Source organism: Ahaetulla prasina, chromosome 1 (genome assembly GCF_028640845.1).
Source record: "Ahaetulla prasina isolate Xishuangbanna chromosome 1, ASM2864084v1, whole genome shotgun sequence".
NCBI classification, from domain to species: domain Eukaryota; kingdom Metazoa; phylum Chordata; class Lepidosauria; order Squamata; family Colubridae; genus Ahaetulla; species Ahaetulla prasina.
In genome coordinates, this window is record NC_080539.1 from 62038096 (window position 1) to 62050961 (window position 12866).

Here is a 12866-nt window from a genome sequence, read left to right on the forward strand (position 1 = left end):
TGTGAGTAAACTAAAATAGATATAATGTGGTCATCCAGTCTTTGGCATCAAATATCAGATTGTTTTCAAGAGAAATCTCATATAAAGTGAGACGCATCAAATCTGGAAGGAGCTATTTCAAGTTGAGTAACTGTGAAAGATGTGCCTTTGTCAGAATGGCAGCAAATAGGAAACCAGGTGAAGGTGTCAAAGAGAAAGAATACCAGAACAGAGCAACCTGAACTACTGTACAAATCTGTTATTTTAGAAATGTGACTCCTCAAAATAAATTGACTTAGACAACTCATTTACAAATGGTATTTTCATTTTATGCTTATATACTTCTTTCTCTGAGATCAGATAAAGTGAATGAATAGAGCTTGTATCATCTCTACGTTATTAATATCAGAGCCTGAATTCCACAAAACTTCACCCAGCAGTTTTATGCAGATGATAAATATAGGGAACTGTGGAACTTTTTATTGATAAAGAGAATATAGTCCCTCCCCAACTTCCCACCTAAGTAACCTTGTCTGTCAAGAATGAAAGAAATAACTTACACAATGCCACCACCTATCCCTCCAGCAATACAGAACTGTTGAGTGTACAGAATACAACTGAAATATTTAGCAAAATCAATAGGATCCCACTCTTAGCTATTTCCAAAGACAAGTTATACACAATAAACTTCAAGGCAATTTCTCTGTTAATCCAGAGCAGAAAAGAATCTGCTTTTATTCTACATCTCCAACAAATTATTTACTCTTACTTTTTCCTTTGCTAAAAAACACGAAAAACATGTGTAGTTCAGCTTGCTTTTAAACAACTGTTGCTAAAGGATGACCCAGTAAATTATCATTATTTACTCATCATTGGGCTGGAATAGCTCAGGCTGGTAAAGCCTGTTATTAAGAACACAAAGCCTGCAATTACTGCAGGTTCAAGCCCGGCCCAAGGTTGACTCAGCCTTCCATCCTTTATAAGGTAGGTAAAATGAGGACCCAGATTGTTGGGGGGGCAATAAGTTGACTTTGTAAAAATATACAAATAGAATGAGACTATTGCCTTATACACTGTAAGCCGCCCTGAGTCTTCGGAGAAGGGCGGGGTATAAATGTAAACAAACAAAAATAAAAAATAAAAAATGATGGTCCATTTCCTGGTGAGGCTGAGCTATATTCACTGATGACCATATATATATTGTAGATAAAATTGTGACAGACTCTTGAGGAGAGAGAATTCAAAATGGAAATGCATAAAAATGAAGAAGCTTATGGCACCCATTTTAGAAATAATCTTGCAGAATTTTGTGAAAATTTCACATATAAAAATATGCTTAATAATTTTATTAAAATATGTAAAATATATAATTTGCTTATGTGATAAACAGATAATGCTTATTCTTATTTTATATGGTTGATGCTAAAAAAAATTGGTTCATGATATATTTAGGCTCACTTTTACAACTAAAATATCACACAATACAGATGAAGTAGTATTTTTCTAAATCAATTTATATCTGATGGGGGATAAAACACATTCAGTCAGAATATGATTTATGCCAATAGCAAATTCATTCTCTTCTAGGGTCCCCTCATACCTCAAAGACATGCTGAACTGGTATTAATGGTCACAACTCTATTCATAGACCAAAGCCTGAACTTCCTTAAAGTACTGAAATACACTGAAAAACAATTCATCAGCAGAACTTTCAACAGAGCAGAACTTTCAACGGAGTTTTTTCTACGTGCAAATAAGCAGAGTCTTTCTTTTCTGTAATCTTAATCTTAGCAACACCACTAATATTAATACAGAACACAATGTTTAATAGATGTTGAAAATTTCATTTCTCCTTAGACTGACATATATTGATAATTTCCTTGTCTAACTCTGCTCCTCTCAAAGATTCCATAATTAAAAATGCATGTAAGAAATAATTACACAGAAAACAATAGATGCATTCCTAATATAGAAATAATAGTTTTAAAACAATTGCATGTGCCATTCCTTTTCACTTCCAGTTAAATTTACAACCTTCCAGTAATACATAACAGATTTTATATTCTGATTAACATCTACCTTTATTATAAGTTAATCATCCTGCTCTTAAAATAGAACTTTAAAGTAATACAAATAACATCTGAAGAATAATTAAATACTAAATTTGTATCTATTTTATTTGGATGTACCACCTGCATCTTTAATTTATAATTTTCCTATTAAAATGTATCACATTTGTCACAAATATTTTTAAAACAGCTTTTTTGGGAATATCAGCTTCTGTTCATGGACAGAGTATTTAATGAATTCTGATTTTTAGTGTCAAAAGAAATGCATATTTTTATTTGACTCAGCGATGCCACCTTTTTCTTTGTGAATATGCAGTATTAAAATAAACATTGTTTTAAAATCATCTCAGAAATTATAGCACAATCTCATAAACCAGAAGCACAGAGATAGTACAACCATGGAGATTTTTTTACAAGTGAAATTTGTAAGTTAGACTTACCTTCTTGTAGGCACACAGGTTTATCACTTGGCTTCCAGCTTAGGGAGCCATTAAAATGTCTTTCACAAAGCTTTTGGGATGGACCCTTAAGCCTGTATCCTTCTTGGCAATGAAACCGGACAACTGAACTTTCAAAGAAAACACCTGTGCTGGGCATTTTATATCCATATTCAGGGAATCCAGGATCAGAACAAGCATGGAGTTCGTCAAAACCTACATCAACAAAGATGTAAAATATTTAAGTTCAGTCAGACAGTTATATCTTATTCTTTCTATCTCTAGTGTTTGCTAAACTGAGCTGAGATAGAGATTCCAAAACATAACTTGCATAGAGTATTTCCAAAGCTAATGGGTAGAGTCTGAAATAAGATATCTCAGTTGATTCCCAAGCATGTGTTTAGCTTCCCTTTTGCACACACACAACACACATCAAATCTTTATAGCACCAAACAGTGCTTAATATTATTAGTATTTCTTATTTTAATTATTTTAATCTTAACTTCTTGTGACCACATGAAGAAGTCCATCCACATTGTAGGCAATGCTTTTGGAAGTGATTTGCATCACCTTCTTCTTAGGACTGAACATCTGGTCCCAAATCACCCAGTTGGCCTCTATTCTAAAGTAGGTCTATGATTCAGGTCTCCATGCTCCTAGTCTCGCACTTTAACCCCTAGTTTACAGTAAACTGATTTCGAACAATAAAATACAAAATAGCAAATTAAAAACTTAACAGACACAGACAATATAAAACCAGTAAGTTGATAAAGTGCAATGCTTTTTACACTAATCATGGAAATTTAGTTCATCATGACAATTTAGCCATTTCTGAGCTTAACTCTTGGTGACTTCATGAAGATTCTTAACACAGCCAGTTTGCCATTTTTTTCTCCTGAAATGCTTTCTCTATTTCCACCCTAGACTACTTCACTAGTATTTTCCAAGGCCTTTCCATTCAAATAGTAACCAGGTTTGATTCTGCCAAGCTTTTTGAAGTTAGCCAAGATGAGGAACCAAGAGTTTCTATCCATCCGGCTATTAGAATTGAATACCATCCAGAGTCACTTGGTTGAGTTGAGCAGCTATTGAAATTAAATGAATGCATGAATGAATGAATGAATGAATGAATGAATGAATGAATGAATGAATGAATGAATGAATGAATGATACAGCCTGCAATCTAAGTGGACAAATAAAGGTCTGTTTTTAAAAATATTTTGGCCAGAAGTCATTACAGAACACGTTAAATAGCTTTTAATTTGCAGCCAAAAACTCGTTAACTTCAAACAAATCTTAGATTTAGATAAAAAGAAGAACTTCTCCTGAACACCTTAAAACTGTGTTAAGTTCCTGTGGAATGCCATTTTTAGACAGACTAGAGCACGGGTGTCAAACTTGATCGTGTCATATTGAGCTTTTCATTTTTGAGCTTGACACTTTTTCCCTTTGCAGAGCTGGGGTGGGCATGGCCTGCATGTGATGCATCCAGTCCACAGTCTGCCAATTTGACGCCCCTGGTCTAGAGTATTTTCTGAGTTATAACTCTGTTCATGACAAAAAGTAAATGATGTATTAAAGAGTGGATCCCTTTCTTAGGGTGGGTACCACTGCTCCATTAAGCATTTAAATCTTTATTATGTGCAACAGTGAAAACAAACATCTAAATGACAATTAGAAAGAAAAAGGAAGAAGAAACAACTGATTTCTGAAGAAGTTGATCTTGGTCACTATCAACTCAGAGACTAGTTTGTCCCTCAAACCCATGTTCTCAAACAAACATATATAAGCCAAAACACGTTTATACATCTTAGATCTCAATCCATAATAAAACGGAATATATATTGCAACTACCAGTAGCTTCCTGTCTAAATTCACTATATATGATGCTATTACTATTGGCTGAGGTGGGACTTTTCCCTTTAAACTGCTGTCAGCTAGTCTTGGAGGAGAAATAACACAACTCCCAAAAGACAAAAGCTAAATGAAGATTACACTTCCCTTTTATAAAAGCCTATTTGTCCCTAGCATTTGATTTTTTTCCCTAGGCTTCAGTTGTTTCCACCCAATATCTAGATGTAGAGGTCAACTAGTTTTCTTTTAGCCTTTAAATATTTGGCCCTTTTGAGAAGAATTTTCTCTATATGGTGGTCCCAATCTCAGATTTTATCTGAGTTAATGATTATGCTGTTTCAGCTACATTAAGTTTTGCAAGTCAACCGAGACCCAATTTTTTAAACTGATTTAATTCAAATCAATATTGTGATGAATTGTTTATTCATAAAGATGACATGCAAAAATCCAAATCAACAAATCAATTTGAAAACATTCAAAGAGAAAATTTTATTGTATTGTATTTGAATCAAATGTTTATACAGCCTCTAAGTTTCACAAGTATTTTATGGATGTTTACATTTTATTCAAATGCTATTATACTTATTCACAACCATCTTATTATCACAGAGTTACAACAAGTGTGTCATGGGGCACAATCATGGAAAACATGCAAGACTTCACTTCCATACAGTAGGAAAAAGAGACTGAGGAAATTATCTTTCAAACTGAGTCAATTATCATTAATGCCAGGTTTCATTTTCATGTATACAAATATTTATTTAGCAATTATGTATTTATGAAACTTATTAAAATATATATAATGCTGTTTATAAAAAAGTGTAATGCAAAATGGAAATAAGCATTCCAGAAAATGAGGCTATTAAACTTGAACATTTGCTGAATACCAAAACAATTTCTTAGCTGACATAGCAGGAGAGAGAAACCTAGAATTTTTTTTTTTAAAAAATCAAATGTGCAGTTTACCATTTTAATAATATCTAGAAAAGTCTGCACACTAAGCATAAATATTTTCCATTCTGCATGTTTGTGCATTTATTACTATGTTGGTATTATTGCCTGATGAAACATTTCAAATAGTCTGTATCCCACTGTTCAAATATGAAAACAGAAATGAAGCAGTTACTATTCATGTTACTATTCACTATTAATTCCTACAGACCACACAGAGCAAATGATCTAAAGATATTTGCATATACATATATTGGAATATATAACAATCTACCTGTAACTAGCAGGTGATAAATAATGGTAATACAAAGTATATTGGTAAGAGCAATATATTGTTATTAGCACTGGTTATCACAAACCAGTGCATGTTCACCTTAGCTTTTCCTCAAATCTAATACTTGCAACCTAAATTATATCAATTTATGACTTAAGCAATATGATTTGCTATTTAACTTAGTACTATCACTGTGATCGGTCTGAATATTTGTAAATGCAGCAGATCATGGACAAAGCCATGCTTCAACTTTTTAAAATATTTTTTATTACAAGAAGATTTTACAAAGATTTTAAAAACTACAGAAACATAGAAAAATAGAAGAAATAGAAAAATATAAAAGGATGAAAAAAGGGAAAAATAAGAAAAGTATGAAAGAGATTAAAGATTAATTAATTCTGCTCTTACAAACATAGCAATTATTTCCATTTCTACTCTTCCATATTGCATATTATAGTTTCCTTCTTCCTATAAAAATATTTTAAATTAATAAATCCTGAAATCAGCAGTTCATTTCTATCCATTTTCAGAAAAAATCTATAAAGGCGTTTCCAGTCTTTTATAATTGTAATTCCCTTCTTGATCAAATAAGATTATGGTTTGAATTGTGGGTTTTAGTTAGACTATGACAAAGTAATTGAAGATTTTTAAACAAATCATTATATCAGGAATACCACACTGTGAATACACTATATATGCAAATCCATTCTAAGCCCAAAAATACTTTTGTTAGCCTGAGGCTCAAGCATGCTTTATAGAAAAAAACAGAAGGCAAACTCAAATGGTTAACATATAACAATTTGCTAATACAGGAAACTGGAAATAGAATGCAATAAAACAGAATGAATTATGTACATATGATGAACATGTGATTGCTAAAATATATAAATAAAGATTTGAAACAGAAGAAGAGCAAGTTAAAGAATATATGATGAAATGGCAAAGAATTTTGATTTCAAATGTATCAATGGAAGAGAATGCTGTTGAAAAGTCAGAAATGCACATTGTCTTACAATTTAAAAAGAACTTTTTCAAATATGCTATTAGGAGGAAAACCAATAATCAAAAACACTTTGCCAATGTGAGCCTAGGAAAGAAGTCAGAAAGATCAGACTAGTAATTTCAAAGACAAAGAACAGGCAAAGTGAAAGACAAAAGGAGAACACAAGAATCATTCCTAACTATCTACTCTACATATACCTTAATCAAAGGAAGGACAGATCTTGCCTTTAAAAGTAGTAAATATAATGTTGGAAGTTAAAACCCACCCCTCTCCTAGAAAAATGAAATATTTTAGGATATACTAAAAAGGCAGAATATTTCCGCCTTAAAAGGGCGGCAGAAACTGATTCCACACACCTTTGTCAATGGGCCATTAAGGCCTCAGCATCCCATCTACAACACAAAGGACCCATATAGCAACAGAAACTCACCGGATTGCACCTGGGAAGATTACATCAGCCAGCAAGGTTAGCTAACACCCCACCCCCTGGGAGTCTGACAACCAATCAGGATATTCCTCCTGTGCCCCAGGAAGTTCAAAGTCCAGAGAGGGCATAAAACTCAGGTGATCCTATCCACCATTAAACCATCTTTCCAAGCAGTCTCCCATGTTTCCAGAGTCTTTTTCCCCACTTGGAACTGAACCCAGAAGGACATTTCTTCCAACAATAACAAAACAGATAAATAAATAACCATGCATGGGGCAAGACAACCAATTCAAAAAGATTTATAACCACTAGACTGGGTCACCAAGGTACAGAACCTGTTGGAAGAGCTAAATTCCCACAGCTTTAAAAAAGCTCAGCAAAACTGAGACAATATGAATCTCGGGAAGGGGGAGATGCTCTTTCACAGAGAAAGCACATCTCTTGACCCAATGGGCAAGATGGTTATGCTTTACAGCAGTGGTGGTGAACCTATGGCACACATGCCAGAGCACTCTCTATGGGCACGGTCCAGCCCAGCTCCATTTCGTCTCTCCCACAGGGGGGAGAGAGGGAGGGAGGGAGGGGAAGAGAGGGAGAGAAAGAGAGAGAGGAAGGGAAAGAGAGAGAAGGAGGGAGGGAGAAAGAGAGAGACAGAGAAGGAGGGAAAGAGAAATGATATTACAAAAGTTTTTCTTTTTTATTGTTGCTAAATGTAATATTTCAAAAGCAGAAAAAAAATGAAGGGGCATAAAAGTGTATTTATCACATTTTTCTTAGAACATTTAACTGAACTCTGCCTTGTTTATCATTATTTAAGGTAGTAAAACCTCATTATTCAGCTTAAGTTGCCGTGTTGGAACTTTGCAATAAATAAGTGGGTTTTGGGTTGCAGTTTGGGCACTCAGTCTCTAAAAGGTTTGCCTTCACTGCTTTACAGCCATGAACTGGAATACACCTACTTTCTCAGATGTTACAGGTTTGGCAGAAGCAATAAGAGGAAAACTATCTTAAAGGTGCCCATTCCTAAACCATGTAGGAATCCATACCTTGAGTTGCTTCTTTAATCCCACTGGTAACCATGCACCTCAAAGAGGAGAAGAGTTACATGGACTGTAATTGCCTGCATTCTGGAATTAATAAGGGTACTATATTGTCAAACAGGAGGTGATTAGGGTATGAGTCCTTCTGAGAGAGATCTCCCAATCCAGCAAAGTAAGCAATTGGCACACAAAATAAATTGGACCTTAAATTTTACACCAGGTCTGCCTGGTGCAATCCTATCCTTAAGATGCTTCTCAACCCTTAGAAGGACAATTATATTTTACTACTCATTACAAAGATTTTAATTTGATCTTGTACAAGGGTTCAATCAGACTTTATTTCAGACAGGGATAAACAGCCTTAAATTGCACTCCTGCCTAATATTAAGTTAAAGACTAAATAAAAGACAAAGCCAGCTGCTTACATACTAAGACCTGAAGCATACTCCCCGAAATAGCCAAAGACAATACATGAAGCTACAGGACAGTCTCTGATCCTGTAATGACTTTTTAAAAAGCTGGCATTGCATCTCAATGGTCTGCACTTTAAGATTTTCTTTCTTTAAAAAGCTCAGCAAAACTGAGACAATATGAATCTCGGGAAGGGGGAGATGCTCTTTCAGAGAGAAAGCACATCTCTTGACCCCATGGGCAAGATGGTTATGCTTTACAGCAGTGGTGGTGAACCTATGGCACACATGCCAGAGCACTCTCTATGGGCACGGTCCAGCCCAGCTCCATTTCGTCTCTCTCTCACAGGGGGGAGAGAGGGAGGGAGGGAGGGGAAGAGAGGGAGAGAAAGACAGAGAGGAAGGGAAAGAGAGAAAAGGAGGGAGGGAGAAAGAGAGAGACAGAGAAGGAGGGAAAGAGAAATGATATTACAAAAGTTTTTCTTTTTTATTGTTGCTAAATGTAATATTTCAAAAGCAGAAAAAAAATGAAGGGGCATAAAAGTGTATTTATCACATTTTTCTTAGAACATTTAACTGAACTCTGCCTTGTTTATTATTATTTAAGGTAGTAAAACCTCATTATTCAGCTTAAGTTGCCGTGTTGGAACTTTGCGATCAATAAGTGGGTTTTGGGTTGCAGTTTGGGCACTCGGTCTCTAAAAGGTTTGCCTTCACTGCTTTATAGCCAGGAACTGGAATACACCTACTTTCTCAGATGTTACAGGTTTGGCAGAAGCAATAAGAGGAAAACTATCTTAAAGGTGCCCATTCCTAAACCATGTAGGAATCCATACCTTGAGTTGCTTCTTTAATCCCACTGGTAACCATGCACCTCAAAGAGGAGAAGAGTTACATGGACTGTAATTGCCTGCATTCTGGAATTAATAAGGGTACTATATTGTCAAACAGGAGGTGATTAGGGTATGAGTCCTTCTGAGAGAGATCTCCCAATCCAGCAAAGTAAGCAATTGGCACACAAAATAAATTGGACCTTAAATTTTACACCAGGTCTGCCTGGTGCAATCCTATCCTTAAGATGCTTCTCAACCCTTAGAAGGACAATTATATTTTACTACTCATTACAAAGATTTTAATTTGATCTTGTACAAGGGTTCAATCAGACTTTATTTCAGACAGGGATAAACAGCCTTAAATTGCACTCCTGCCTAATATTAAGTTAAAGACTAAATAAAAGACAAAGCCAGCTGCTTACATACTAAGACCTGAAGCATACTCCCCGAAATAGCCAAAGACAATACATGAAGCTACAGGACAGTCTCTGATCCTGTAATGACTTTTTAAAAGCTGGCATTGCATCTCAATGGTCTGCACTTTAAGATTTTCTTTCTTTAAAAGCTAAGAGAAAAAGCTCACAGTTCAGCATTAATTATTCCATTTTACTCTATATTGTTTAAAACAGTTCTCCATTATGCATGCTATTATTATTATAATAATATAAAAAATAATATAAAATAATAAATATATAAATAAATATAAAATAATATATAAATAAATATAAAATATTTATAATATAAAAATATTATTATAAAGCAAACTACCCATACCAAAAAAAAAGCTTCAATTAAAAAAAATCCCTCTGGAAAAGAAACAAAAAAGGCTGTGTAGCAAATTTCAAAATCCGCTACAAAAATATATGCAACCAAATAAAAACTGAATGCACAAACTATCACACCAAGCAAGAAGAGAACCTTTTGCGCACAAATTCCAATCGTGCCTTTTATAATTTTGTGAACAATAAACTTAAAGATTCAAGATCCATCCCACCACTAAAAGATTCTAACAACAAAGAATACAATGACGAAACAGTTAAAGCTAACCTCTTCAACAGTTTCTTTGGCTCAGTTTTTGTTAACAGCAATAACACATATCCGACATTCCATAAACGCACTAGCATTGAATATGATGACTTAACCCATATAGATTTCACAGAAGAAAACGTTGAAAAAGCTCTTCAAAACTTGAAACCATCGCTATCTATTGGACCAGATGGACTCTGCGCATACTTCTTAAAAAAACTTTCCACTAATATAGCAGAACCCCTAAGCATAATCTTTGACAAAGCTTTCACAACCAGTTCCCTTCCCAAACTTTGGTCACTAGCCACAGTCATCCCTATCTTCAAAAAAGGAGACCCCAGCTTAGTTGAAAATTACAGACTGATCTCTCTGTGCTGCGTCAACTGCAAAGTCATGGAATCAATCATCAATCAATCCATTACCTCACACTTAGAAACTAACAACTTACTCTCCAATAAACAATTTGGTTTCAGGAAAAAATTATCATGCAACTTACAACTTCTTCACTGTAAAAACATATGGACTACAAATCTCGATCAAGGCAAAACAATAGATGCAATCTACATAGACTTCTGCAAAGCTTTTGACTCATTAGTACATGATAAACTTCTCCTAAAACTAAAATCCTATGGCATTTCAGGACCCCTTCACAAATGGATATCTGCATTTCTGTCCAACAGACAACAAGTGGTCAAAATTGGCAATGCTCTATCAAATCCTGTTCCTGTCAAGAGTGGCGTTCCTCAAGGCAGCGTCCTTGGACCAACACTCTTCATACTATACATTAATGATCTTTGTGACCATATCGCAAGTAATTGTGTTCTCTTTGCTGACGATGTCAAACTATTTAACACCACAGACAATGCATCTATCATCCAAAAAGACCTAAAACTTGGCAACTCCAGATCTCAACCAGCAAATGCTCAGTCTTACATATTGGAAAAAAGAACCCAAACACTAAGTACATACTTGATGGACATTACCTTACAGATGACCCCCACCCCGTTAAAGACCTTGGAGTTTTCATGTCAAATGATCTAAGTGCCAAAGCCCACTGTAACTACATAGCAAAAAAGGCCCTAAGAGTTGTAAACCTAATCCTGCGTAGCTTCTTTTCCAAAAACACTACACTACTAACCAGAGCATATAAAACATTTGCTAGACCAATTCTAGAATACAGCTCGCCTGTTTGGAACCCTCACCACATCTCTGACATCAATACAATTGAGCGAGTCCAGAAATATTTTACAAGAAGAGTTCTCCATTCCTCTGAAAACAACAAAATACCTTATCCCACCAGACTTGAAATCCTAGGCTTAGAAAACTTGAACTCCGTCGCCTTCGACAAGACCTAAGTTTAACTCATAGAATCATCTATTGTAATGTCCTTCCTGTTAAAGACTACTTCAGCTTTAATTGCAACAATACAAGAGCAACCAACAGATTTAAACTTAATGTTAACCGCTTTAATCTAGATTGCAGAAAATATGACTTCTGTAACAGAATCATCAGTGCTTGGAATACTTTACCTGACTCTGTGGTCTCTTCCCATAATCCTAAAAGCTTCAACCAAAAACTTTCTACTATTGACCTCACCCCATTCCTAAGAGGACCATAAGGGGCGTGCATAAGCGCACAAACATGCCTACCGTTCCTGTCCTATTGTTTTTGTTTTTGTTTTTCTTTTCTTTTCTTCTTCCTATATATATATTGATGCTTATACCTCCTAATATTTACTCATATATATGTTTATATACTATATAATCCTTTTTATATGATGTTGTGACAAAAATAAATAAATAAATAAATAAATAAAATTATTCATGCTATGAATCTGCAAATATCTTCTGAGTTTAATTCTGTGAAGATCCTCTTGGGGTCCTTAAGGAGTAATCATCCAAGAAAGGAAACTTAGCATGAGAATAAGATAAATATTTTTTTTTACCTAGCATACAGAATAGCATTCTGAAAGATCATCCCTGATCTTTTAATTATTTTATGTTATCGTTATATGTTATAGAAACTATCTATTTATAATGTATATATTTTTAAATATATATTCTGGCAGGTCTTTCTCTAAATGCAAGCAGTTTATTATATCTCAAGTGAATTCATATGGATAAATGTGAACAAAGGTGCACAGGGATGCAAAACTCCCAACCTAAAAACATAAAATTGGCTTCGGACACAGTGGTGATAAGTGACAGAAGAATCAAGTGAACTAGCACTTATTGTTCAGTAAAACGTATTTTGAGAACTTCAATTTTTCAACAGGGAAAATTGGAGAAGTAACTGTAAGAGGGAAAGGAAAAAAAGAAAAAGCAGCTGTTATTTTCCTCCTCGTTTATTATTTTTTAAATTTTTTGAAGAGGTTTAGAGGCAGTGGTGTTCCCTGAATAAGAATGGTATTTCTTAGAATGCAGAAAAGAATGTATGTTCAAGGTATATTATCTGAACAAAAAAAATATCCATCAAATCATTTTTAATGATTTATCCTGCCATCTTTATTGTTAAAAATAAAGTGGTGAATATAGGTAATGCTCCTTCCTCCTCCCATTTTCAG

General features: G+C 34.6%; 1 protein-coding gene across 7 annotated transcripts in view; it reads right to left on the reverse strand.

The window, feature by feature from the left end:
• The window catches only part of SUSD4 (sushi domain containing 4), an 81315-nt gene that overhangs the window by 45080 nt on the left and 23369 nt on the right, over positions 1-12866 (reverse strand). For all 7 annotated transcript variants that reach the window (XR_009152980.1, XM_058165495.1, XM_058165492.1 and 4 more), the window contains one exon: positions 2489-2701. Coding sequence is in view for 6 of the 7 variants with exons in the window: in XM_058165495.1 (XP_058021478.1) it covers positions 2489-2701 (213 nt within the window). In the remaining variant the exon portion in view is untranslated. The remainder of the gene's footprint in view (positions 1-2488; positions 2702-12866) is intronic.